The 27,194-nt window shown below is 50.3% G+C and overlaps 3 protein-coding genes across 5 annotated transcripts in view; 2 read left to right on the plus strand and 1 right to left on the minus strand.

The window, feature by feature from the left end:
• OSBPL2 (oxysterol binding protein like 2) overlaps positions 1-5,006 on the plus strand; it is a 38,592-nt gene extending 33,586 nt beyond the window's left edge. For both annotated transcript variants that reach the window (XM_050907334.1, XM_050907333.1), the window contains exons 12-15: positions 834-962; positions 1,703-1,826; positions 2,510-2,600; positions 3,853-5,006. In XM_050907334.1, coding sequence (XP_050763291.1) covers positions 834-962; positions 1,703-1,826; positions 2,510-2,600; positions 3,853-3,955 — 447 coding nt within the window. In that variant the 3' untranslated portion in view covers positions 3,956-5,006. The remainder of the gene's footprint in view (positions 1-833; positions 963-1,702; positions 1,827-2,509; positions 2,601-3,852) is intronic.
• Positions 5,007-8,117: 3,111 nt separating this feature from the next.
• ADRM1 (ADRM1 26S proteasome ubiquitin receptor) lies at positions 8,118-15,834 on the plus strand. 2 transcript variants are annotated; one of them, XM_050907374.1, is made up of 10 exons: positions 8,118-8,145; positions 9,172-9,382; positions 9,647-9,763; positions 9,843-9,966; positions 10,398-10,484; positions 12,792-12,873; positions 13,111-13,340; positions 13,657-13,814; positions 14,824-14,926; positions 15,609-15,834. In XM_050907374.1, exons 2-10 carry the CDS (start codon positions 9,173-9,175, stop codon positions 15,713-15,715), a joined length of 1,218 nt encoding a protein of 405 aa, XP_050763331.1. In that variant the 5' UTR covers positions 8,118-8,145; position 9,172; the 3' UTR covers positions 15,716-15,834. The 2 variants fall into 2 exon arrangements, with proteins under 2 accessions (XP_050763331.1, XP_050763332.1); XM_050907375.1 differs by lacking the exon at positions 8,118-8,145 and adding an exon at positions 9,043-9,058.
• Positions 15,835-17,412: 1,578 nt separating this feature from the next.
• The window catches only part of LAMA5 (laminin subunit alpha 5), a 96,078-nt gene continuing 86,296 nt past the window's right edge, over positions 17,413-27,194 (minus strand). The window contains 25 exon segments of the mRNA XM_050907070.1: positions 17,413-17,733; positions 17,874-17,993; positions 18,897-18,987; positions 19,091-19,221; positions 19,330-19,489; positions 19,609-19,761; positions 20,028-20,214; positions 20,340-20,497; positions 20,629-20,761; positions 20,850-21,017; positions 21,100-21,230; positions 21,455-21,595; positions 21,880-22,012; positions 22,380-22,531; positions 22,732-22,863; positions 23,369-23,531; positions 23,656-23,789; positions 23,930-24,083; positions 24,532-24,668; positions 24,963-25,148; positions 25,389-25,531; positions 25,929-26,108; positions 26,224-26,337; positions 26,422-26,524; positions 26,830-26,971. Coding sequence (XP_050763027.1) covers positions 17,579-17,733; positions 17,874-17,993; positions 18,897-18,987; positions 19,091-19,221; positions 19,330-19,489; positions 19,609-19,761; positions 20,028-20,214; positions 20,340-20,497; positions 20,629-20,761; positions 20,850-21,017; positions 21,100-21,230; positions 21,455-21,595; positions 21,880-22,012; positions 22,380-22,531; positions 22,732-22,863; positions 23,369-23,531; positions 23,656-23,789; positions 23,930-24,083; positions 24,532-24,668; positions 24,963-25,148; positions 25,389-25,531; positions 25,929-26,108; positions 26,224-26,337; positions 26,422-26,524; positions 26,830-26,971 — 3,601 coding nt within the window. The 3' untranslated portion in view covers positions 17,413-17,578.

Consider the following 27,194-nt stretch of genomic DNA (forward strand, 5'->3'; position numbering starts at 1 on the left):
AAAACTGTGTTACTATCACTCTACAGTGTTATTGCTTCAAAATTCCCTTCTGGTTGTTGTGGTTTTAAATGGTTTCTCATGGTAAAATCCTCTGAAATTCTACCATGTAGCTGTCTGTGTCCTATGACAGTCAGATTCTCTCAGATTCTGAGAGCAGCCTCTTGAAGAATACCACATTTGATTTTATATATGAATTATAGCAGTGCATCTGGTAACAAAGGAACTTGGAAGGAAAGACACTGTATTTATAAACTTAAGTACGCTGTCTTCGTAGTGAGAAAATTGGCAGTGATAACAGTTATTAGAATCTAGATCATAGGAAATCAGACTGAAACAAGGGCATATCTGTTTTTTTAATCGCACATCCAAATCTTTTGCAAATGATGAAGCAATATCCAAAAGCAGGCATGCCCTATTTATCTTTCTTAGGCCATTATGGGAACTGGTTTAAATTGCAGTCTTGGCTCGTTTCAACCTGAAGAAGTAATAGTCATGTTAGGTGAAATTAAGCTATGGCATGGGATAGAAGGGAAGCTAGAGAAAAGACTTCTGAAAGACATTAATTTACTATTATTAATTTTTTTTAAACGGACATTCAAGTTGTACATAGGTGGTGGGAGACTATTCAGAGATAGAAGCAGCAAGACATTATGATAAAAATGAGAGGAACAGTATACAGAGTGAGGAAAAGCAAACAGGAGGGGTGAGGCAGAAGCACAGGAGAGTGTTTAGTATCTCAAATTTGAACAGATTCTTCAACAGTCATTGTAGAACTCTAGATGAAACTGTCCAATTTCCCTTTGTTCCCCTACCAAATGTTATCTCTTTTTCAGAGTGAAGATGTTATTAAATCTGAAAATGATGAGGCTGATGATATGCCAGAGGTTCAAGACACGGTGCAGTTCATACCCGGCAGTAAATTGCTTTGGAGAATAAATTGTAGGCCACCAAACTCATCACAGGTAACTGTTTCAATCAGTCTGTGTACTGCTATCGCTAGTGACTTATCCAAGGGAACATGAGTAATGTTCAAGGGAAACCTTGTTGAAGCGTCTGTCCTTGGCGCGCATATTGACAGGCTCTGGCAGTTGTTGCTGCAGCAGTAAAATTGTACTGTAGCAAGCTCTCTGCTTCATTCCTGCGCTGAAAGGATCGCTGCTGTGTCGAAGTTGGTAGAAGGAATGCATGCTCTGACTGCTGCTGCTTCAGTGTGAGTCTGGTGTCTTAGGTTAAACCGTGTGCGAGATCTTTGCACTTAGAGTGACTAAAATATGGATACATATTGCCTTCTGCTGGCCCTGCTGTTAGAAGACAGGCTTCCAAAAAATGCACTAACTGGGCAGCTGGATATTAACTTCAATAGTCTCAACAAGACTTTTTGATCTTTTAGGTGTGGATGTTTTTTTCGTAAAAATCATGTTGTTAATATCAGATATGGAGGAAAATCTGTCTTGATCCTCTGAAGCAAAGACTGCTTAAAAAATGAAAGCTGTGATTTCCATCCCCTTCTGCCCTTCCTTGTCCCTCCCCTCCAACAAAAAAACTAGTTTTGTATGAACTTAACCTTGCTTTCAGGGTAGCCAGTGGGAGAAGGTTTGACTCAGTAATTTCTCTTGGAAGTTCTGTTGTATCCATTTGGTATAGGGAACCCAGTGCCACTTCGCCAAAATAATTTGTGTGTTATCTTTAATTTGCTTTTAAGATGTACAATTTCACCAGTTTTGCTGTGAGTCTCAATGAGCTAGAAAAGGGTATGGAAGCAATATTAGCTCCCACTGACTGTCGGCTACGTCCAGACATCAGAAATATGGAAAACGGAAACATGGGTATGTGTTTGCTGGAGGAAATATTTTCACATTAGTAAGTTTTGAGAGGGGTGACTGAAGGGAGGTTGGTTGATACAGGAACACTGTCTTCAGTTTCTCATTCCCAGAGCAGCCTTAACGCTTTTTCATCCTGTGTTAATGAACATGCTTTTGAACAATATATGATGTCTGTTTTCTCCGAGAAAAGTCTGGGAGAAAAAATGTGTCCAAGGCGGATCCCAAGACTGCTGTCCTATGTTACGGTGTATTTGCATGTTTGTTAACTCGGGGGGAACTGGCAGACATGCTGTCTTGCTCTGGAGTTTGTCTGGAAAGACATGTGGTGAACAGACACGCTCTGTTGCTCTGGCGTTTGTCAGAAAAAACACATGACCAAATAGTGAAAAAATCACTCTCTGTTATACCTAATCTGAGTTCTTTCCTGCTGTCTCTGTGCAGTGTTTCTGATAGATAAAACACCAAAATTTCAGTTTCGACTCTGTGTTTGTAGTAGCAACTTTTCTGAAATGACAGTTTTAGTTTTTTGTTGCCTGAGATTTTCATTTTTCAGTGAGATTGTGTACTGCAAATGCTTTCTCTTGCTTAAATGAACTATATTTCATTTCTCTGCAGTCTTTTCTGTGTTTTCTGCATTTTTGTTTCTATTTTGCTAAGTAACAAGTTTCTCTTAAAATGTTTGTTAGATGTGGCTAGCAAAGAAAAAGAGAGACTAGAAGAGAAGCAAAGAGCTGCTCGCAAGGAGCGTGCAAAAGATGAAGTGGAGTGGCACACACGGTAAGGGGGAAGGAAGTTGGGCATTGTTTAATGCTTGGAATAGTTTGGTATACTGCTCGAAATGTTTTTATTCAAGACAGCGTGTGTTTTGATTTCCTACGTGACAGCACAATTTGTAGTGTCACTTAAAGCATTTGCTGGGTCAACAATTAAAAAATGTAGCTGGAAGGCAAAATTGCTGATAACGTTGTCCTGGAGAAATTATCTAATAATAAATGCTGAAACCTGTCATAATTAACTACTGTGGTAATGCTGGATTTTTTGGGTTTGTTTTTCAAAGCCTACAGAGGTCATATTTCTGTTAGAATGAATAAAATGTTAAGTCTCATCTCTCCTTTAACCAAGTCCTGTCCAGCTTTTGGCAGTTGAGTAAGACGTTGTGGCCCTCTAGGGCCTTTTATTTTCACACTCTTAGGACTTCTTGGCTTGGATACTTCAGAAATTGCTTTTTTGATTGCATAGTCAAGTGACTTCTCAGTCATAGAATGCATCATGGAGTAACGTGTGATTTGGCTCCTGCTCCCGCTGGTTGCTTTTCACAGATGCCAATGCTGTGCAGTCCAGTGTACGCTCATGGCCAGTTCCTGCAGGTGCTTCCTTCAAAGGCAAGAACTTTGGGATGCTCCCATGATTTCATGAAATTCACAAGAGAAAGCATTCTCTTCCCAAAGCCTGGAGGAGCAGCTACAGACTAATTCCAGTTAATGCCTTTGAAAATCTCTTCCAGAGAACATAAAATTGTTTTCAGTTAACGTGGCTAAAAAGTGAGCATCTGTAATGTTCTCTGCAAAGTACAGCTCCATAGAACAAACAGTTTCCTGTTTGGACAGGTTTACAAAAAGGATTGTTACTGATTTGGCATTCTTTTAAAGTAAAAATTAATATATATAATCAATATATAATCTAGGGTATCAATGTTATTTTTATTTGGAGTAGGACAGCAATTTTAAAATCCATTCCATACTCCTTCTTGACTTTACGTAAAAGAAATTTAAAAAAAAAAAAAAGATGCTTTACAAGGTGGTGATAATTCTGTAGGAAGTTTAATGCCTTATTTTTCATGTTCAGAATATTTCCTGAGAATTTTTTTCTGATAAGAAATACCAGTGTGTTTTTACAATGTTTTGTGAAAGAAGCAAAGTTGTTGTTTTCCCCTATTAATAACTGTTCACTCTGTTTGCTTTTTTCTTTTATTGTTTCTTTCCTTTTTTTCTCTCTCTCTCTCCCCCCCCCCCCTTTTTTTTTTTAACAGATGGTTTCATCAAGGCACTAACCCATACACTGGGACTTCAGATTGGCTGTACTCAGGTGGCTATTTTGATAGAAATTTCTCAGACTGTCCAGACATATACTGAAATTACGGAACCAATTGCTCATCTCATCTGGACATCTAGTTACTAGATTTCATTCCAAGCCAGTTACTCTGGTTTTGTTGATAGCAAAAACCAGCTTTTCTAAGTAAATTTTAACAAAAATTCTATCGGTCAACAATCAAGGATTTAATTATCACTAACGTTGGATTGCCAAATATTTAAATACTGTTGCATTCTTTCCATAAAGCTGCACCTGAAATCATCATGTTTTCACTAATTTTCAAAGGGACCTTTAGTTCTTCATTTTTTCCCCTAGTTTCTTTGTCAGGAAGATACGCTGTATCTGGTAGAGCGCATAACATCCTTGAAAACTACGTAACTTAAATAAAATAGAGATAATATCCTTGTTACTTAGTACAATAGTGAAGAATCTGAAGTTTTTGGAACTCGGAGCAGGGATGAAAAGCTAAGATGGTACCAACAGGATCAAATCTAGTACTGTCGATACTCCCCGTGAAGAGATGCATGTGAACTTCCACACGGTATGTAGCACTACGTGGGGACTGGAGCTCCTGGCCCCTCTCTCTCAATACGATTCAATAAGTGAGAGACTCGGGGAAACAAAAACCAACCTGAGCTTCTCAAACTGTAGTTGTCTGTTACAGAGTCTTCACAACTTTTGGACACTGTGAGCGTTAAACTGTATACCTGTGATAAAATTACATAAAGCATACGTTAGGAGAAGGGAAGGGTGCATTAAAGAGTGTGCTTTTTCTGAAGTCAAATGCTGTTCTTAAAATATGAGAAGCTTTGGAAGCGATCGCAGGAATGTAGAGGTGGTTACAATGTAAAATATATTGCTTGCTACCACTTGGAGGCTTAAATCTTCTGCACTACCTTTGGCAGCTTTGGCACTATGTATGCTTCTAGACTAAACTTTTATTTGGAAGCACTTTGGTACGTATATCCACACAGGTTCATATTTTGGGGAAGTTTTGGTTTGCATGTTTTTCATTATTAGGTCACGTCTGTTTTGTATGTTGTGAAAAAGCAGAATCAATTTAAAGCTTTGGCAGAGTTATACCTATTACAAGTTTTCTGTGAGCATGTGATGTCAAAAAGTGGGATTTTTTTATTCCGTATCAAACCATCGAAGCCATATAATACTGGAAATAATCAATTACTGAATTGACGCATTCATTTTCTTTCAAGTGCTACACTTTGGGGGGTAAGGGGGGAGAGAGGCTTGAAAAATTAGGTCCAGTAATTAAAACTAATCCTAATGTTGCTGCTTCTTTTATGGAAGTTTTTAATCGAGTAACCAGGCAAAAATGGAGAGCGGCTACACTGCTATGAAGTTTACAGTAATTCAGAAATTGCTGGTGTTAAGCACCAGCAGCTTGAGGGATTTGTGGAAGAACTGGTCTGATTGATGTCCAAACACATTTGTGGTTTCATCCAAAGAGTAGATTTTTGAAGTGCTTCTCTCCCAGCCACAGGATTAAAACAAAAAAAGCAAAAGAAAATTAACATACTCATGGAGAAATGTTTTGGTATCAAATCATGCACCTAATGATTGGATTAACTTTAAATTTTTGGGAAATTTAGTTGTTGTCTTCCTTGGAAAAATAAGAGAAGCTGTAAAACTTCAAGGCAGTAAGGGCAGGCCTAATCTGAAACGTGCTCGTGGCAACTTTATGCCGTTGCCAGAAATCGTACTTTGTGTTGACTGCAAGTCTTTAGGACTCACAAGCTAGACTTGGTAATACGGTGCGGACAATAGGGTTGTATTTGTTCCTAGTAAGTGCATAGACACTTGACTTTTTAGAAGACATTGCTGATCCATATGGGACAGCATAAAAATGCTTTTTATAAAAAATGGAACTTTAATGACTGTGCCAGGCACTGTAACCCCCTTTCCAAACTCGCTGCAAGCAGCGTAGGGAACCCTTTGATAGGTGAGGAGTGAAAGGATTCGCATATTAAGCCAGTTTAACATCTCATGGGAGTTTAAAACTTGCTTAAACTAAATAGTATGTTTAATGCCGGAGTAGTGTTTTTAAAACAATACATATAAATAGAAACTGCCTGAATGGAAAAACTGTAGAGTAATTGCTAAAGAAATATTCTGTTTATAAGAAGTAGTGTACGGGTTAGCATCCCTCTTGTCTAAGTTATGATTTAAATTCAAAGACTAAGCCTTGTCATTATGTGACATGAAGCATGAAAAAATTGTAACGACGTGTTTAATCCAAACTTCGGTATAGAATCTTCATGGGATTTAAAAAGAAGCTGGGAAGACTTCTAAAGTAAGAACACTTCATTCGTTATGTCTTTACCCCCTTCCCCCCTTCCTTTAGCGTAAAGTTTTTAGTAAAATTTCAGATTAGTTCCAAATCCATTCTTCTAATTTATTGTGCCTCATTGACAACACTTACAAAATACTTTCCCCTCACTGCCGACAGGTCTGTGCTTGGCCAGCCATGGGACTCCTAATGCTCTGAAAGTGAAAAAGTTTTATTTTCGATGCAGATCTCGCCTCAGTAGTTTACGTGTCAAAACATTAATAACTTTGCACCTTTTGAAAGAATGTCACTTTTATAACTTGATTAAACACTGTATATAAGATAACTGTGTTAGTATATGTTAATACAGCTATGTAGAGAAACCATCTAGAAAGAAAATATAATAAATACTTAATACCCTTTGGGCCTCTAGATGGTGACAGAGAGATTTTTGTGAGACTTTCGTACCAGGGCAGCTGCCTGGTAGGGCAGGAGGAGGGCTGGAGATGACTCTGGCTTGGTTCAGCCACGTCTGGGTCTGTACTTTGTTTTCACCGCGATGCTTATTAGACGAAGATGATTTAAATCAGAGCTTTGAACGCCTCCCGCCCCGCCATCGAAGCTTGTTCCCAACTGTGGGTGGACTCTGTTCCTTAGCAGCCTGTTGCCCTGCGGGACGTCGGATCCAAGAAGCGTGGGGTGATGGCGGCGTACGCCGAGAGCGGCGATAGCGAGGGACGCGCGGTGTGGAAGTCGGGTTGGAAACCTGCGAGGTGGCAGGGAAGAGAAATGGCTGCGGGCGCGGAGGGAGCGCGCCCAGCGCCGGGGCCTCACGCTGGCGTGACGGCGGGGAGGCCGGGTGTTAGCTGCAGCAGGGGCGCGAGTGGACTTTTGCTAAAAAACGTAGCGGAAGTGAAAAAACCAACTTTATAGTTGCCGTGTAGCGTCTGCGTTTGTGCCTTTGAGGCAACGTCATGCTGGAAACTGGGAGCTGCTTGCTCAGACATCTTTACGGCTAGAGCATATGGGGTACGTATAGGTATATAGGTACCTATAAGGGTATACCCTTATATAGGGTGTGATGGCTATATTTATATAATTATTGGTACCCAGATTAATGAGGACAGGAAGCATGTACCCTAAATTACCCAGAAAAACCAGAACTAATTAGTAGTATTTACTCCTGTTTAATAATGAAAAATAATTTCTCAGTACATGTTTTGCTGAAAAATGTTTTTAAAAAGCAAAATCGACACTCTTCCCCCAGAGAAGCGGGGAGGCAGCTGCCCCGCGCCCTCCTGTCAGGAATACACCTGCTCGTTGGCCGGGCCTACACCGAACGCTGCGGCAGCTGGCACCAGGCTGCAGCGCCGGCTCCTCGGAAACACCCGAGATTTGGGTCATCTGCACCAGAAAGCAATACCTAAATTCCGCAAAGGTAACCCGCCGACGCCTGCCGTGGGCCCGGGCAGGGTCTTCAGCGTGTGCTCCTTCCTTCCCGCTCGGCGGAGCCCCCCGTGCCCCGCACCAGCGCTGCCCCCCCCGGTTGCAGGAGAGAGGCGCTGCAGCGGAACCGATTTATTTGTGTAACACGCAATAGCCGTCGCTCCCCCCCCGCCGCCGGCCCGGCCGTGCAGGACGCGGACGCCGCCGTTGCGCTGTAAAGCTGTCCGCGGGAGTAAAGCCGCTGCCGGAGCAGAGCCGGGCTGCGGCCTCTGCTGGGCGGGCGGGGCGGGGCGGGGGCGCCGCCATCTTCCGCCGCCGTGACACAGCAGGGCGCCTGGGGCCGCCGCCCCTGACTGACAGCCGCGCCGTCCAACCGCGCCGGGCCGCGGGGGCGCCCGTGCCGCCCCGCCCCGCCCCGCGGCGGGCGGGGTTCCGGCGCGCGGGGCAGGAAGAGCCGGGCGGCGCAGGGCCTGCGGGCGGCGGCGGCGGCAGCGGCGGCAGGTACCGGTACCGGTACCGGCGGGTACCGGCGCGGGGGGCGGCGGGGCGGGCTGGGCCCGGCCGGTTCCGCAGCGGGCTCCTCGCCGTCCGGCACGCCGCCTGCCTCGGCGCTCGCTGGGCGCCGGCCCGGGGGTCGGCCGCGGCCCGCGCGGGGGAGCGGGCTCTCCTGCCGGGGGAGGCCTGGGGGGACGCGGCCCGGCGGCCTCGGGGGCCCCGGCTGGAGATCGCGGCCTCTGGGCGGTGCGGGGCGGGGGGGAGCGCCGGGGGCGGCCGTGGCCGGGCGGGCGGGCGGCCTGCGCGGCGCCGGGCCGGGCCGGGCTGGGCTGTGCTGCTGGCCTGCCCCCGCGGCCCGGTGTGCCGGCAGCTCCGCTCCTGGCTTGTGTGAGGGGCTCGGGCCGGGCTCCCCTGCGGCGGTGCCGGGCCTGACCGGCCGCTACCGGCGGTGCGCTCGGATCGGCCAGCGCGGGGGTTTTAAGCGGTAGTGCGAGCTTAAAAACAACTGCAAAGTCATGCAGGCCGACCGGTCTCCCGGCATTAACGCCTCGACCTGCGAGGCCGGTCAGCGCTTTCCTCGGGAGGCACGAAGCTGCCGTGGGGGAGGCCGGGTGCGGAGCTGTGAGGAGGTCACCCGTGCAGGGTTGCTCTGGCACGGGGCAGCCTGCGGTTCTCTGCTGGGATGCTGAAGCAGGAGTCCGAAGATCAGCGTTACAGCAGGGCTTCTTGCAATTAAAATGTCCCTGATCCTGTGAACCGCGATACGAACCGAAGAAGGAAGCGTCGGGCGGACGGTGGTTTCATTTTCAAGCGCGTTAGCAGACAGTCTCCTCTGTATTAGCGGAGATCTGTGGGGCATCCTGTCTTCATCCTGGGTTCCGCTTTAGCTCTTCTAGATCGCCCTGCAATTCTGCAGGCAGTGAGACAGATTCCTTTTGTGGAGCTCACTTGATAAAGATTGAAATTTGATATTGAGAAGAGAGAATGCGGGAAGGTTTCTCATCATGTCTGCTGCTCCTTCTCTCTTTCCAGGATGTCTTCAGGTGCGTTATTTCCAAGCCTGGTGCCAGGCTCCCGTGGCTCTTCGAGCAAATACCTGGTGGAATTTCGGGCAGGGAAGATGTCCCTGAAAGGCAGCACTGTAACCCCAGACAAGAGAAAAGGCCTTGTGTACATCCAGCAAACTGACGATTCCCTCATTCACTTCTGCTGGAAGGACAGGACTTCGGGCAACGTCGAGGATGTGAGTATGGTTTTGTGTTTCAGTGCTGAGGCGTTAAGTCGCGGTCTGTCTTGTTCTTGTTCCACTGGCACTGCTGAAAGAGCTGCTCCGAGACACATTAGGATGAGAATGCCACTGTGGCCTGACAGACCTGCACTTCCAAATCCTCTCTGCTCTGGGAGCAGACGGAAGAAGGTTTGGGGAGGAGGGCAGAGGTCTTTGGGAGGCTAAAAGGAATATTCATGTATTTTTTCAAACGTTTGTTCCTACTACCACGTTTTCCAGGATTTGATTATTTTTCCTGATGACTGTGAATTCAAGAGGGTACCTCAGTGCACTACCGGCCGTGTGTATGTATTGAAGTTCAAGGCAGGATCAAAACGACTCTTCTTCTGGATGCAGGTTTGTGGGAAGTCAGTAACAGAGGTCTTGGAACAAAATACTTCCCGTTTGACTCGTACCAAGAGCAACTTTCTTGCAGGAGCCGAAGACGGACAAGGATGAAGAACACTGCCGCAAAGTGAACGAGTATCTCAACAATCCACCAATGCCTGGTGCTTTGGGTGGAAATGCAAGCGGAGGCCACGAGCTCTCGGCATTAGGAGGTACAGTCCGTTCTCTGCTCCTTCATGTGAGAGGCTTTTTTTTTTTTTTTAAATTTGTTTTTAGAGTAAGCACTTGTAGTTCCCTAGGAAGAAATTCCTGATGGCTATGGAGGGTGAGTTGGGGACAGCGTTAATACCAGAAGCGTAAACGGGCTTTTAGCAAAATAAACTGTGCTGTTATAATAGGTGCAGGCCGAAAGTTAAGACTGCCAGAAGAAATCTCTCTTTGTTTCCAGTAGATTCTCTGGAGTCTTACCTCTTTATGAAGCCAAGTTGCATTTATCTTTTATGAGCATCATGAATCAGTAAACACTTGAAACTGTTTCTTCCGTACAGAATGTGATGCCAATTAATCTCCTGCTGTTTGAGCCGGAGTGCTGTGAAAAAAACCTATGTGAATATGTTGTGTTTCAGAATGTTTTTGTTTTTAGGTGAGGGTGGCTTGCAAAGCCTTCTTGGAAACATGAGCCATAACCAGCTCATGCAGCTGATCGGACCAACGGGCTTAGGAGGACTTGGTAAAATGCTTTAATATCTTTATGCCAAAATGGTGTTTTCTCCTGCCAGGTTAAATCTTACCTGACAATATTTTCAAGTAGTGCTATTGATTTGAATAGCGCTGCTTTCATGTGAGAAAGCAAGGCCCTGCATCAAAGATGAGATAAGGGGCAAAAAAAAAAAAAAAAAAAGGATGCAGCAAATGAAGGGTACCAGATTCTACACAGCACTCATCTTAGGGCTTGATCTGCTAGGAACGTCGGTTCTGCTCCTTGCTCCACTGAATCTTCTGCTTCCCCCCACCCCCCCCTTTTTTCCACCCCTCCTCTTCCTCCTAAATAATATTCACTGGAGCAGGGACTGAAAACCAGGGATTCGTTCCCGCTGAATGTCCCAGTTACCAAGCTGTGGAGTTGCTTGCGTTGTCTCTGATCCAGTGAATATTTGTGTGCAAAGTAGAAGGAGTTCAAGAGGAAGGCTGGAGCGTACCCACCCCACAGCACTCTCTAGTCAGAGGAGTAAGGCTCAGGTTAGCGCTTTCTCTCCTGGGCCACACTGGGGAGAGCTTGAATCACCGCGCTGTTTTTCTGGAGGGGAGAGGTCTGTTGGAGTCCCTGCTGTGGTCTGTTCTTAATGCTATCCATGCTCCAAGCCCAGGAGAGCATTTTCTGAGAGGTCAGACCCTCGAGTGGAAGTAGGCAAAGGAATGCTTGGCAGGTGGCAGTGACTAAGGTTCTGTGCTTAAGCTCCAAAGTCTGTTTTTGTGGATCTAGCTTGTGTCTCTTTAGCTTCAGATGCAAATCTCATGTTGGTGGGATGTTCAGATGCAAATCTCATGTTAGTGTTGGAAGATTCTGGTTTTTTAGGATGTGTTTGGAAAAGATCTTCCTTCTTGAAGCTTCACATGCCTCCTGAGACTGTCTTCCTCTTCTTCTCAGCGCTTCTTCTCAGCAGCTCTTCTTTCTTTGCCTTTACATCTAGCCATAAGACAGCTTGACGTGAAGCTCGCTACTCTAACGCAAAGAAAACCATCTGCTTGCCTCTGCAAACGGTGGTTGTGGTGAATCTGTGGATCTCTTCCCCCAGTAGTGTCTTATTCTTTCTTTTGCATCTGGTTTGCATCTCTCTCAGGACTCTGCCTTTATTGCAGAGCTCCTGCAATAAAGGAGCTTTCTTGCTCCTGGGTAAACTTTCCTAGCAAGGACAAACTGAGTAGAGCAGCGCGTGGTACAGCCCGGTTAGCTTCACCCTGCCGTTCCCGCTGCTGCGGAAGCTCTGTGATTAGTGAATAGAAGTGTTAGGGGCATGGTTCGTAGGAGTGGGTCCTATACAAAGGAGGGAGCTGGTGGCTGGTGCTCGCGCTGACCTGCAGTGGTCCGCAGCTTCAGTTAATCGCGTGTTTGCTAATGGAGCGCTGTCGTTCTGTCCTCTGCTTGCAGGTAGTTCCCAAAAGGTGGGTGATCAGTGCAGGTGCTTGTGTCGGGACGTGTATTGAATTAGATGCGGTATGAGAAACCACTGGATGGGAAGCGTGTGGTAAATGGAGCGTTTGGCTGATGTGGCTCAAAGGAATTGTAGGGGGACGGTCGGTCGCTGACCGCTCCAGTGGACCTAGAAGCCAGGCCTTTCCCCAGCTCTTTCTAGCTGATGTTCTTGACGCTGCGATAAGCCCTGGGTGGTTGGGGTGTGTGGATGAAGGGGGCTGATTCTGATGATTGCTTTTGCATATGGCACTTGGCTCAAAGGCCAAGTGTTGGTTTCCTGATCGCCGCTCTACTGGGAGCACTTTGTGTGCGGGGTTGTCCTTGCTTTGCTCCGCATATGAAGCATTTAAGGACTCAGCTGATTCTGCTGCTGCGTCTCCACGTTAGATTTGAAGCTGCAAAACCCAGGTGTATGGGGAGACAGCGGTGGTGACTCAAAGGCTGCCTCTGTAATCTGCTGAGGGCTTTGGCTTTAAAGTTTAGGGAAAAGTTGGATTTTTGGGAACCAGTAGCTAAGAGGAGAGGGCTGCGTTACAATGATCATGTATGTACGGCACAAACCGAAGTCATTTTATCCTTGTGTACATCTAGAAATTGAGTCATTTCTAAAACGTGTAACTCTCTCTAAAAGGCAGTTGTCTAATAGGGATGCAAGATCAGAAAACGAGAGCTGTTAATTTACAGAAAGGGGTGGGAGGGTTGGTCTGGGCTCTTTCACCCCCTCCTCCTTTATTTTAGCAAATAAAACCTCAGGTACAAGAGTGACCTCTCCAGAGCAGAGAGGTGCAAAAAAACCTGAAGAAATAAATTTCTAAACCTGTTCTTCTTTTATGTTTACGGAAGGTGGGCTGGGTGCACTGACGGGTCCTGGGCTGGCCAGTCTGCTTGGAAGTGGGGGACCCCCGACCAGCAGTTCATCGTCGAGGTAGGATGCCTGTCTGCTCTGGGTGTGTAATAGTTTTGTAATGTGAAGTTGCCGCTTCTGTGGGAGGAATCGTGGCCTACTGAACAGGAAATAGGATGGGAATTAAGACTGCCTGTTGCCTCTCTGAAATGAGGTAGGAGCTCTTCATATTGTAAGGGCTTGAAAAGAAGCTTTTCAAAATACAAGAGGCAAAGCTGTGTTTTGCAGGGAATTAATTATACTAATTATCTTCTCCAGCTCTCGCAGCCAATCAGCTGCTGTGACGCCATCTTCCACGACTTCTTCTACACGTGTAACGCCTGCCCCGTCCGTTCCTGCGGCTGCGTCTGTGACCAGTCCGAGCCCCGTACCAAGTTCGGGTAATGGAACCAGCTCAGCCACAAGCCCAACCCAGCCCATTCAATTGAGCGACCTTCAGAACATTTTAGCTACTATGAATGTGCCATCTGGAGCAGGAGGACAGCAAGGTAACGGTGTTCTGACCAGACAGCTGTGGATCCAGGAGTCCTCTGGAGCTGTTTTACTGTTTTGTCTTGTTCCAAATTGGTTTGAAAGGTCTCTTAAATTCTTTTTGTTTTGTTTTGGTTTTTTTTTTTCATTTGAGTGCTGTTCTCAGCTGCTTCAAGAGTCTTTATTCTTACTCCAAAACTGAGAGGGGGAGAAAGGATGCTAGCAGTGTGCTAACTACTTTCAGTACTCCTCTGACTAGATCATTTGGTTTACATGACAAAAACATGGGGTGTTGTGCATAGTCTAACAGCCAACCATTTATTTTATTCCTAGTTGACCTGGCAACTGTTCTGACTCCTGAGATAATGGCTCCCATCCTGGCCAACGCTGAAGTTCAAGAGCGGTTGATGCCTTACCTTCCCTCAGGGGAATCTCTGCCGCAGACTGCAGAAGAGATTCAGAATACCCTGACGTCTCCTCAGTTTCAGCAGGTAGATGCCTAGCTGTCACGGGAAGCGCAGCTCTCCTTCCCTCCTCCCCCATGTGGCATGATTCGCCTTGCCCTGCTTTTCCAGGTTCTTGACACTGTTCAGAGTAGGAAGTTGCTCAGGAGAGGTGGAAAGGAGGAGGGGCATGATTTAATGGAGCACTAGTTCTTCCTGCAGTCACCCAAGGGCAGAGCAGAATGTTTTTTTTTTTTTTTTTTACTTTTTCTTTTGGAATTGGGCTTCTTTATTTATAACGAAGAGAAAATACCTTTCTCTTTATTATAAATGCTCTCTGGTAAATGACAGGAGTAGTAGCAAATTTGTTATTCCTTGTCAAAGAGTGGCTTGTCAGCAGTCTCCTTAAAGGTCATTTCAAGTGACTGAAGGGAAGAGATGCTCATGTTTACAACACTACACCCCTTGTTCCTCTTGAAACACTAGTACTTAATTCCAGGACCATCTGTGTGTGATGAAAGCTGGTGTATTACAGGCCAATTTGAACTAGTCACACTGATTGATTGAAATGTGTCGATTTAGCCACTGAAATTTGGCAAGACGACTGTTTTTAGTTTAAACTACGGCAACTCTTTTGTGCAGACAAGACTTGGAAGTGGGGGCTGCTTTTAATTGGTGATTTGATAGAGTATCTGCATCTAGATACAAGTTTTAAGTGTTCCATGCACTAAACTGAGTGGAGGTTATGTCGCCGTGGTTTGGTGGGTTGCTCAGTCTAGCAGGGCTTATCAGTTTGTGCTTACTGGCGTCTAGCTGGTTAAGAGCAGACGTTGTTCCCGACTGCAGAATCTGCACAGGGCCTGTGGTGCGGCAGCGTTCCGAAGCCTGCCCGCAGTGCAGTAGTTGATAAAGGAGAGCGGCTGCTCCCCGGCCGGCCGTACGCTGACCGTGCCGTAAGGGGACCGCTCCCCTCAGGCGGGTATTGCACAGTAGCCACCTGGTGCTGGAGAAACATGAGGCAAACTTTTTTTTTGACACTGTTGACTCCAATTCACAGGCATTGAGCATGTTCAGTGCTGCCTTAGCTTCAGGACAGCTTGGCCCACTAATGAGTCAGTTCGGCTTACCCGCAGAGGCAGTAGATGCAGCAAATAAAGGAGGTAAGTATTGGTGCTGTTGGGAACATGATGAAGTGGGGGTTTTTGGGTTGGTTTTGGTTTTTTTGCACTGCACACAGCCATTGAATGTGGAATGTAATGATTAGCTGCTGAGTACTTGTCAGAAGCCGACTCTTGCACTGTTCTTTTCACAATGAAAAGGCGAGTGGCTCAGGTGTTCTCCAGCAGACACAGTGTGATGTCAGACATGCATTTAGAGAAGTCAGGGCTCTGCAAAGAGATGCGCTGAGCAGCCTTGGCATTGTTTTCTTTATAGAGATGCAAAAGACTCTGGAGATGTCATAGTCACCTTGTTCAGGAATGCCTTTTTTGTGGGAGTCTTTAATGAGCCATTTGAAGTAAGTGCCCAGCCGTGGCCTGTAGCACTGGAGGGAAGGGGTGTCAGTTTTCCCTGCTGAGCTTTTAGCATCCATTCCATGACTGAAGTAATTCTGCTCTTAGGCTGCCTGGGCACAGAGTTAAAGTGCAGAAAATGCTGGCTATGTCAGGGAGATCCACATGTGTGTTATATATTAAAGGAGTGTTAAAATTTTTTTCTTCCCTGCTAATTGATTCTTACTAAAGCAACTGTTTGTTTTCCAAGTAATGAAGCTTAACCTTGTGTGGACAATGAACTCCATCCCAGAAAGTGCAAAGTTAAATAACTAATGTGTTTAACTTCTAGATGTAGAAGCATTTGCCAAAGCAATGCAGAACAGTGTCAAGTCAGACCAAAAGGAAGGAGACTCTAAGGACAAGAAAGACGAAGAGGAAGATATGAGTTTAGATTAAGTTATTTGCTCTTCCTTACAGATATTCCTAGATACTAACTTAAGCAACTGCAGTAGGATTACTAACTTCATATTATGCTTATATAAATCTACAAATAAAGGAATTTTCTTTATCTGCCATACTGTTCTTTCTCAGTCTATTTAACGTGCACTTAAGCAGTACTTGCTCTTTATTTTCAGTGGAGTTGGTTACTGTTCAGTTTTGATGCTTTTGCCATCAGGCTAAGACTAATTCTTCTGAGTCCTTGTGATAAAAGGGTTGAGCCCTGTGATTTGTATGAGTAATGAGCATCTCAAGGACACACTGCTGCCTGCCATCTGGTTTCGGGCCCACCAGCTTGTGATCTGCAGGGCTGCCAGCTCACCCAGGCGTCCTGTCCTGGGTGCAGGACTTCACCTTTGAACACAAGGAGGTTCCACTTCGTGAACATCCGAGCACCACCACCGCAGCTGCCGTACTCGGGGGAGCTGCTTATGGCAAATACAACTGTAACGTCCCTATTGTGCCACTTCCCGAGGTGGTGATTATTCCTCTTTCAGTTCTACGTCAGCCTCCTACTTGCTCTTCACCAGTAAAGTGAAAGAGAGTAACATAAAACTTTATTTGACTCCAAAGTATGTACCAGTGATTTACAAAGACCATCTTTAATACTACAACTTAAAAACAGATCATAATTACATTTGTTTAAGATGGACATGTTAAAAACCCATTTTACAATATTTACCCCTCATAAAAAAACCACAGTATAATGATATAAGTTATAAGTCCATTTCAGAAGCAAGATTTTGTCCCCAGGTGGCTAGATATATATATACACACACAAATATATATATGATGTGTAAGTGCACAAGTGAACTAGGTGTCTTGGGAGAAAAAGGTTTTTTCAAGTGAAGACTGCACTACGACAGGCATGAGCGAGGCTGAGCAGGAGAAGGCAACGGCTGGCAGGGCAGGTGAGGGCCTCTCGCACCCAGCCAGGCTCGGAGGTAACCTTTCTTTATTTCTTCCCTTTCAAGCAAGTTTCTTGCTTCATGCAACAGGACTTTTGTCAGTGTATCCTACCAGCGCTGAATGCAACTGCAGAGAGTCAGAGTGGTATTTGTGTCTTTCTGCTTTTCCTCAGCAGTTCTCCCAGCCTATTTTCTTTTGTTTTATTCTTATAAATTAATCTGATAAGAAGATGCTAATTCTGTGAACAGAATTTTGTCCGAGTTTTCCCTTGCAGAGCTCTTTGCATAGCGGTGGCAGGTGAACTGAGACTGCCCTTGGGGGGGAGGTTAAATGCATCCTTGCTTATAAAAACACATAAGTGACAGAATTAATCCAGTTTGTCCTAATTGCATTTATTATAAAACAGAAACTGCCTACAGCCTTTAGCAGAAGACAGTCTGTGACTTATTAATAGGCCTCAAGTGTTCTGTGAACTAAACCTATGTGCATTGTAAGTGCGGGGTAAAGGGAACAGGATTTAGGACACGATGCACGGCTGCTGTGTGCTTCAGTCCACGCTCTGTAGAGGACAGTTACTCTTACCACGAGCCATGTGGCAGCATGAGTCCTGTTGCAGATGCTTGACCACCAGGGAAGGACTCAGACCTGTCTCCATATCCTACTCTTAACTTTTTGGTTGTATTTATTTGTGAAAGATGTCCCCGAAGTGCCCCCTTCTCCCCACCTTCCTCCCCTGCCCTCCTTCCCCTTGGATTCGTGGCCCCTCTCTGGTTTTGGCCCCAGACTTGCACCTGCAGTCACTGGAGATCAAGTATGTCTGACCATGGTTAATGCTATCGAGTAGGTGATGTCTGGGGCCCAGGGAGCAGTGCAGCTTTCTGTCGGTCAGGCTGTACACAGAGGTGCACTTACTTACAGCACGGGGCAACCCTTAAGGCCAACGGAGCCCCTGACAGTCCCAGCTTGCGGCAGGTCCACATGGCTCCGGTTAATCACCAGGTTCCTTATACAGCCCACGTAATGAGGGAGGGGAGGTAACGGTGACACTGTGCTGGCCTTGTCTGTCTCTGCAGAAGGAACAAGTAAAAGCAAGCATTAGTCTGGCTAATAACAGGGCAGGGGATTAAGTACCTCTTACTTGCACCAGGAGTAGTATCTCTCTTGGCTTTAGGGTATTTTGTTCTGAAGCGCGTCCTTCCCAACTCACCTGGCAGCCCTCCCACGCAGAAGGTCGCCCTTGCACTGGGTGCAGGAGGCTGGCTGGGTCCCACTGTGTAGTTGCCTTCCGTGTCCACATCAACCTGGATTACGTTTTTCCATTTGGTAACTTCGAAAGAAAACAACAGTCAGTGCTGCTTCCTTACCCAGAGAGCAAGTCCACCTCCGCCCCCTGGCCCAGACCAGTGCTGGAGCAGAGCAAAACTACTGGGAGGGTCAGAGGACCTGGCCTGGCTCTTGGGAGACGCCCCAAGTCTGGACAGCCTCCCCAAAATCTGTCCTTTGGCCACAGCAGCCACCCATAAAGCACCGTGTCTTGCTCTAGTGAAGAGGGCTGCCCTCTCCCAGTGGGGTGGGACAGCACACGCCAGGCGTATGGGGATCAGCTCAGACCGGCTCTGGCCACGGAGAGGGAGAAGTCCTGAAGCTGAAAATGCACCAGGAGCCAGGAGCACATGATGGCTCTCACCCAGTGCCGGGTCGAGCAAGACGAGGGCTTAAAATAGAGCTGCGCTGAGATGGGGGCTGTAGCTGTGACCGCCATCCCCAGAAAGGGCTTGATGCAAAACCTTAGCACTTGCTCAATGGCAGCTACGTTAAAGGCTGAGTTTTGCCTGTACGGGTGGGAATCCTGCACATCGCTGGTCCCAGCTGCGGGCTTTGGACACACTCTGCACCAGGGCAAGTCGGGCTTTCACTTTCAGCATGACACAACAGCCCTGGATGGAGCCGGTACCATGGGACATCCCTGGCCTCGCCGGCTGCTCCGTGACCTGTGGAAACACCCCGTCTCTCCTGCCCACCAGATCTGACAGCACTAACAGGATCAGGCAAGGACTCTTACTAATTAGGAAATTACTTAATGGCAGCTACAATCTCCCAAATTAAGTGCATACAGGTGGGAGCTGGGGTTTAAATACCCGAGGAAGGGCCCAGGGCTCCTTCAGGAGACGTGGGCTGAGCAGCAGGAGAGGAGCAGCATCCCAGAGCCAAGTGCTGGCTGTCACCTCACCTGCAATGGTGTGCCACTGCCCGTCACAGAGAGATGGGCATGTCACCGATGCAGAAAACTCGTCAGCCCCAGCGTTCGCTCTCACAGTGACCTGGTGCGTGAGACAAACCCGTTAGAGCCCAGTGAGCTGAGCGGGATGGGCAGGAGATGGCCACTGCCTCTGAAAACCTGTGGGGAAGCCACCCTCCCACTACCTTCGTGTCCTCCATGTACAGCAGAAGATGGTGGCTTCTCCTTGTGCCGATGTGGAAGATGAGGCCTGAGGCACTGCGGGGACGGACCTCCAGTGTCACTTCCAAGTCCTGCTCGGTCACCACTGCATCAGCTGGAAAAGAAATGCCACTGGTGAAGAGAGGGACAAGGGACCTCCCCCATGAGATGTGTCCCTCCCAGTTCCAGGCCGTAGGAACCAGCCCAGGCTGCTGTGAGGTACCTAGGATGATGGACCCGCCATCCGCAGCAAAGAAGACCCCGCTCTCCAGTGCACCCTCGTAGCACGGCGTCACCCCGAAGGTGCGTGAGGGGGGACCCAGGGGCCTCCCGTCCAGCTGTGGGTTCCTCAGGCAGCCGTCAAAGCTGGAGGTCGACGCAACCTGCAGAGAGGCCATGGGAGTGAGCGCAGAGGGGCCAAAAACTGGCAGGCACAGGGTAATGCCACAGGACTCAGAACTGGCAGAGATAAGGCGATGCCATGGGACCACCAAGCCCTTACCGGTATGTGAGCCTTGGCTTTTCCAGCTGGGACCCCCCCTACATACAAGGGGGTCCGGGCCACAAAGAGCCCTGCGGTGGCCACTGCAGCATCCTGGGCTCGCAGCCCATCAATGACCAGCTGGGCTCGGCTCTGGTGTCTGCTGAAGAAGACCTGCAAGGACCAAAGGTCAGTGCCAGGACTGGGGGCTTCGAGGTCAGGAGGAGCCCCAGGGCTGTGCCAGGGAAGGAAGACCTCAGCTTGGAGGTTCAGCCAGCCCCGACTGTGTTTTTGCTGTCCCCTTTGCTCCCATGGGACCGCGGGTGTCCCGTGTGCAACTGGGAAGCAACGCCCAGAGCAGGGCTGCACCGAGCTCACCCCCGCAGGGGGACAGCGATGTGGCTCGGGGAAGTCCCGCTGAGCCCCGACCCTCCGCTCACCGTGTGCCACTGCCGGTCGCGGTACTTGTCTTTGCTGCGGATGCGCAGCCGGCGCCCGCCGATGTCCACCAGGAAGACAAAGCGCCCGTTGGAGACAAAGAGAGCCATGAAGGCGCCCCGCTCGCCTGCCACGTAGAAGAGCAGCCCACTGGAGGAGTTCAGCTTCACCTCCAGGGAGAAATGGGACCTGCAGGGACAGGGTGGGTGATGGGAGCACCCTGCTCTCCCACCACAACCGCAAGGGACACCTGCCCTCCAAGCGATGGTCCCCAGGGCCGAGCTTGTGTGGGGTGGGCACGGCGCGAGCCTCACCTCCGCCCAAAGGAAGCTGGGATCTCCTCGAACTCCCAGCGACTGCTTGGGGCACCCCCGAAGCGGAAGGTGCCCCTGGCTGCGCGGGGCTGCGGGTGCAGCCGGCAGAGCCCGTCCTGATCGTGACGGCGGTCCTTCGAGGCAGGCTTGCCCGGCACCTACACAAGATACACCAAGGAATGGAGTAAGGGGAGCATCGCTGCGGGTGTCACGGGGCAGAGGGGCTCAGCGAGGGGGCAACGGTAGCACCTGAGGAGGAGGATGTGGGGAGTTTTGGCAGCAGTGGTACCTTGGGTTTCCGCCTGTCCTTCTTTGGAGTGACTCTGAGCTGCTGCGGCTGCTCACCCCAGGGACAGCTCATGGTGACGTTGATGCTCTCCACATTCTGCTGCAGGTCCACCACCATCTGTGGCTCTGACATCCTACACACAGGGAGAAGAGGTTCCTGTCACCAGGCCAGGTGGGAAGGGGCTGAGCCCTGCTCTCTGGAAGTGGCACGGAGATGCTCACCGCTTGACGAAGACATTCCCAATGCAGCCAGTGAGGTTGCTGAGGGCACCTGGCTCTGGTGAACCCCCGAGCTGGAAGAGCAGCCGCCCGTCCTGCCGTTGCTGCTGCTGGCTGGGCCTAGCGCCTGCCGCAGTGTCCTGCAGCTCATCGTCCACATACAGCCGGACCCTGCAGGGGATGAGGAGCACGGGCTGAGCAGGTCCCCATGCCCGTTGGCACCCCATCCCCTATGCATTGCCAGGACACGTACCCACGGGCATCGCTGTAGAAGGCCACGTAGTGGGTCCTGTCATCCGCATAGGCATTTTCAGTGGTGACTTCGGTTTCCAGCAGGCTCAAGGCCAGCTGGCCCCTCTGGAGGGACACCCGGCACATCCCCTCCTGCGGAAAGCATCACCCCATTGCTGCTCAGCAGCTGAACCCCAAGGAAGGGCCCATTTCCCCACCACCCTCCAGAAGCTGAGGGTGCAGATTTCACTGTGGATTCACCCCCTGGCCACACCAAAATCCCCCCCTTTCCCAAGGGGGAGCAGCACCATCCCCAGAGCAGGAGCAGATGTTTCTGCCCTGCTGCTGGGATACCCGGGGGGACCGCAGGTGCCCACCTGGGTGGCATGGTGGTAGAGCAGCCCCACGCGCTGGCTCGTCCGGAAGCTGAAGCCACTGTAGAAGTCCCGCAGCCCTGGCACATCCTTCAGGGCCAGGGTCAGGTAGCCGTGGCCGTGGACGCTGACTGAGCGAGCCACCTGCAAGGGACACCATGGAGGCGAGGTGAGAGCCTGGCCCTGGCATTGCAGGGGTGCTGGGAGGGCGACTGAGGCGCTCAGGTCCTTGCTGGGTCTGGCCAGTGCTATGGCCAGCCACGTGGAGCACCTTGCCACAGCTCCCCTGCACTGAGGACCTGGGGGTTTTATGCTTGTTTCTGTGTGAACGAGGGGAGATCGGGCCTGTCCTGGCAGCCCTGTGCTCCCTTTCCCTGACAGACCCTTTCCCCAGCATGCCAGCCAGGCTGTCAGGGCTTTGTGCTTACCAGGAGGTCTGAGGTGCACCCATAGCTCACGCCAACGGTGCTCATGCGCTTCAGGTCGACGTATTTGCCAAGAGCCTTCAAGCCCTTCATGCAGCCCCGGATAGGCCCACCCGTGGGGAAGAGCGCTTTCAAGCTGCAGGAGAAGCGGGCGGTGTTACCAGGCCAGCCCCAGGCAGGATCCAGCCCTTCAAACAGAGTGCCTGGGAAGGACCCGTGATGGCCACGGGTATCTCCAGTGCCTCAGGCACAAGGCTGTTCCACAGCACCCAGCATGGCAAAGGAGGACTCAGTGACACCCACCAGCACCTCATCCCTCACCAGAAATAGAGATGTCCCATCCTCAAAAGCTCACGGTGATGGGCAGGAAGAGGAAATCTCCCCCCAGAGCTTCAGCAGGGCCCCAACAGCCCTGGATGTGGCTGGGAGAGGGCCAGGGCCACCACCAGGGACACTGGAGGGGAAGATGTGGACTGACCCACCCCACCGTGGGCTGGACCCACCTGGGGGGCAGCACAGCTGGGGGCACACCACCCAGGTAGTAGGAGACAGCGTTCTCCAGGGAGTTCTCCTGCTCCACCATGAAGATGGTGAGGCGCTCCAGCCGCACCAGGATGCGCTTCTTGTTATTCATTTTGAGGAGGAAAATCTGGATCTGGAGACAGAGGAGAAAAATGATCTGCCAGCCTGGGGCAATTAGGTCCATCACAGAAGGCAGCACGAGGTGTCCGGCTCATGGCTCTAGTCAAAGAACTTGCAGCTCTCCCTGCCCAAAAACAAGGGTCTGGGTGTCCCCCCTACCCTCTGGATGAGGAGCCCTCCAAGCGAGCCGGGCAGGCGGCTGTTCCCCCTTACCGCTTTGTTTGTGGTGCTGCTGATGGTGAGGGAGGAGGAGTTGCTGCTGGGTTTTGCCATCTCCAGGCCGGTGCTGAAGTCATAGTAAAGCACCAGCTTTCCATCCCGGATAGCCAGACAGAGGAACTGACCCTGGGGGAGGCAGGACGGACACTCAGCCCCATGTCCTGGTGTCCAGTATGCAGTCGTGGCACTGAGCTCGACCTGCCCTTTAGCGGTGGTGGGAGCAGGTCCCACTGCCAGTGCCCCAACAACGTTGCTGTCACAATTATTGGGGATTTATTTGCAAACACCAGCCCTGTGCTCGGGCACAGAGATAGCACTGCAAGCTGGAAATGCTCCTTGCAGCGCTGCCTGCCCCAGTGAAACCTGGTCCAGCTCGGGGGGTCTGTGCATGGGTGCTCTGCAAGTTCAGGGGAGTCCCTCCAGCACCAGACAAGCAATTGCTGTGAGGTCTGGGTCCAGCCCTCTTGTGGCTTTTAACAATACTGCAGAAATACTGCTCAAAGCAGCCCTACCATCTCCAAAGCCCTCTTTCTCCCTGGTGTCCTGAACTGGGAATGCCTGCAAGTGGGGCTGGGATTGTTCCAGCCCACCAGCTGAGGGGTGAAGGCTCCCCAGGGGAGCAAGCACCTGCCTGGTTCTCCAGGAAGAAGAGGATGCCGTTGTAGGAGACCACCCGGATCTCCTGCTCGAAGCGCTTGGTTGTGCCAAACTGGCTCTCAAACTTGATCTCCGCATAACCGGTGCCATCAAAGTAGGAGCCGTCAGTCAACCAGGGGTCTCCTGTGGACTTGGACCTGAGCCACACAAGAAGATACATGAGGCATCACTCCAAAGCCAATTGCCATGCTCTGGGGCAGCTGAGGGTCAGGGTAAGCGCCATGGACCCGAGCTGCCCCCAGCCTGGGCGCAGTGCCCTACCTTGCGCAGGGCTTCTCAGTGGTGGTATCCAGCTGGAAGGTGTGTTGGAAGTTGTACAGGCTCACCACCTCCTCGTTCAGTGTGTCCAGCTCCAGGCACCCGCGGTAGTTGGGATAGCGCAAAGTGGGAGGAGGCTGGGAATGAAACCAAACAGTTAGGGCAAGTTTGATCCTGGTTTTCCCATAAAATCAATGGGTTTCCCCTCCAAGAAGCTCCAAAGGTATCGCTGATACCTCCTAGAAAACCGAGCCTCCCTCCTTGCTGCCTGTCTCACCGTGAAGCTGGAAGGGTAGCCACCCACGTAGAAGACCACGTTGCGCGGGTCGAGGTTGAGCAGCCCCTGCTCCCCCTTGGCCACACTGTCTCCCTTGGTCTCGTGCACCGTCTGCCTCTCCACGATCACCGACATGTGCCCATACTGCAGGATCCTGCAGCACGGAGGGGTGGTCAAGACAAGGGGAGACCCCCAAAGAGGAGCAAACCTTGCCCTCCCTGAGCAAAAGGCCTCCCCACACAGCCCTACCAAAAAGGGGTGCATCTCCCACTGGGGAGCCCCACAGCAGCAGTGCATTGAAAGGACTCAGCACTCATGTTATCAGCACCACCACAAGGCTGCATGGACCCTCCATGATAAGCTTCATCTTTCCTCTCCTGCAGGCACCCCCAGAACCTCCATGACCTGATAAGACACCATCTCCCTGCTAGTTTTTTTTGAGGTCTCTCAGTGTTGATCATTTAGGGATGACTGGATGATGGAGTCCAGAGCACCTCTGCAAGCCCAGGGCCTGTCTGGGCTTGGGCATGGCACTATCTGCATCCACTGCAGGGACAGTCTCCCGCTGAACGTCGTCGGGATGCATCCCATCAGTTTCCTACCTGTTGATGCTGATGGTGGCAAACTGCTCTCCAATATCCTCATCGACAGTTAGGGAGGCTGGCTCCTCATCACCCAGTTTGTAGATCCACTGCACTCTGTGGTCCTTGAGCACAATGCCCAGGTAGTCTCCAGTGGCCTGAATGCAGGGAGAGACAGAGCCACACGTTGACATTCGGACAGGCAGGAGCACCAAGCGATGCTCTCCCTCATGCTTCCAGGGCTGCACTGGCCAAGCACCCCCATTCGCACTGCTCTCCCCATCTACCTCCAGCCAGGCTGACCGCTGCACCCAGGGCCTGTTCGTGTTCCCCACAAAGACACTCAGGGAGCAGGCAAAGGGCAGGGGGCTGACGTCCAGATGTGATCCCCCATTGATGCCACCAACATGGGCTCCTGCTGCCCTGCTCCTGCCCGCACAGCCCCATCTCACCTCCCGGCTGCCCAGGTACAACACGAACCGCCCCTCCTCTGTCCCGTCCTGCTGTCGCTGCTGGCTCCTGGGCTCAGGGTTTTGGATGTAGAATTTGAGGGACGTATAGGCTGCCAAATCCTGCAGGTTGCTGGGCATCCGGACCTGCACACCTGAGCTGCCGTTGAACTTCATGGGGACTTTCACCTGGAGGGAGATAAATCCAAACCCACAGCACTGAAACCGCTGCTGCCGCCTCTCTCGTCACTGCCAGCTCTACCAAGTCAAAGCATTTTCTGGAGTCTTCCCATGAGAAAGGGACCTAGCCTGGTGGCCCCAGAGCTCTTCTAGATACCCTTCCCATTTGCATACTACCCTCAGATAAGCCCTCATTCACCCCAAGCCCCTGGCACCCTGCACACAGCCCTCACCCTCCCGTGAGCCTACCTTGCTGGCGGCGTTCCTCGCCTGCGTGATGAGCTGCCGGATCCGCACAATGTTCTCCGACACGGTGGCGTTCTTGTTCCTCCTGTTCTCCAGGCTGCTCAGCTTCCCCAGCAGCAGCGGGATGGTGCTTTCTAGGCTGGACACTGGGTTTGGAGAAGAGCCAGGGGTTTTGAAGGTTAGTGAGGAAGGGAGATGTAAAGCTCAGGCAGTTTCAAGACATGCAAGTCAAAGCAGTGGCAGCTGGTAGCAGAGTCACAAAATGATCCTCTAAATCCAGCAGCCTTGATGGGGGGTTGTGAAAATGCTCTAGTGCATGCCATCTCCTGCAGTAAAGGTATAGGTGATATAGATACTGCAGTGAGAGAAAAAAAATAAAGGGCCAGGACTTAAAGCACCCAATATTGGCTGCTACCTCCCTCTACTCTTGACCTGGAGCTGCAAAGCACAGCTTCCAAAAACATGGAGCTCTCTGGGGACATCTGTCCATGCACTGGCTCATGCCGGACTCAGTCCTGGCAGCCCAGCAGGCTCAGCACTCACCAGATTTCCTGGCATCTTGGACTGCCTGGTTCAGGTCTTCATTTCGAAGGTCTCCATACTGCTCTTTCCACTCATCCAGATTCTTCTTCATGGTGCTCAGGGTATCGTCCACTCTGGCAGCTGTTTCATTGGCCTCGGCAGCTGCTGCTTTGGCATTCTGGATCGTCTCTTTCGTGTCCTCTGGAAAGAAAGAAAAATCTCGGGTGGCCAGGAGCGGGGAGGAAGCACCCTTGGGTCACAGCCTGGGCATGAGGAAGGGAGCAGAGAGAACCTGTCTAGCTACCCCAGGACAAACCTTGGTCCCTGCCCAGCATGTCTTGCACAGACTGGAGCTGGTTCAGGAGCTGCTCCTTCTTCACACGGAGGTCAGCCAGCTTGTCCTTTGCTGTCTGCAGAGTGCCTTTAATAGCTGCAATTAAAGAAATGAGTATGTTGTGTGTTGGATCTCAGTCCAGCCTGAAGGACATCACACCCTGCAAGGAGCCTCTCTCACCCCCATTGAGTTTTCTCTGCTCTCTCCTCACAGCCTCCTCCAGGTTGCTGCTGTTCCTCTTCAGCTCTTTAGAGATGGCCCCAAGATTTTCTGTTATGACATTCTGTAAAACAAACATGCACTGCCTGGGACTCTGAAGAGGAATTCAAGTCTCTGGCCCTGACTGCACACAAAAATGCTTGTTCAGACAACTGCAGTGGGGTGTACTGCTGGGGCATGATGGAGAGACCCAAATCCCCAGAGTCCAGCCCCAGCCGTGGCAGACACTCGGCTCTCCGGCACAGAACAAAGTGCTGAAGTGTCAGAGGGAAGGAGCAGCAGAGCCCTACGTGTGGGTATGAAAAGCTGGAGGACTGTCAAGGGAGTTTGGCTTTTGCTCATCTTCATGGGCTTCCCCACAGCACGTACCATCAAAGCCTCGCCGGCTGCCTCATCAGCATCGTGGGCTGCTCGCTCGGCTTTTTTCACAGCTTCAATGATGCTGGCGTAGGCATTGGAGGCATCGATCGCCCGCTGGATAAAGCCATCCTGGTTTGTGCCCTGGATAATGCTGTGTTGGAAGATGAAGCCATCAAGACCACGGAGACCACTCAGGCTGGGCTCTTGCCCATGCCCCCACAGACAAACCCCTTTGGGCTCCTCATCACAACATGCGCTCCAGGATAAAGCTTTGGAGACAGTACCCCACTGCTCCCCTGCCATGGCATGGGGCTGCAGTTTCCCATCCCCAACTCTGGTAAGAGATGGCCTGACTAGTGAGTGTCAGGACCAGT

The sequence above is a fragment of the Gymnogyps californianus genome, chromosome 17, assembly GCF_018139145.2.
Source record: "Gymnogyps californianus isolate 813 chromosome 17, ASM1813914v2, whole genome shotgun sequence".
Taxonomy (NCBI): Eukaryota; Metazoa; Chordata; class Aves; order Accipitriformes; family Cathartidae; genus Gymnogyps; species Gymnogyps californianus.

Coding starts and splice junctions, on each gene's coding strand:
- ADRM1 (XM_050907374.1), top strand. CDS start 9,173: ATGTCTTCAGGTGCGTTATTTCCAAGCCTGGTGCCAGGCTCCCGTGGC. Junction 13,341..13,656: donor TGGAGCAGGAGGACAGCAAG/GTAACGGTGTTC, acceptor TTTTATTCCTAG/TTGACCTGGCAACTGTTCTG. Junction 13,815..14,823: donor CGTCTCCTCAGTTTCAGCAG/GTAGATGCCTAG, acceptor TCCAATTCACAG/GCATTGAGCATGTTCAGTGC.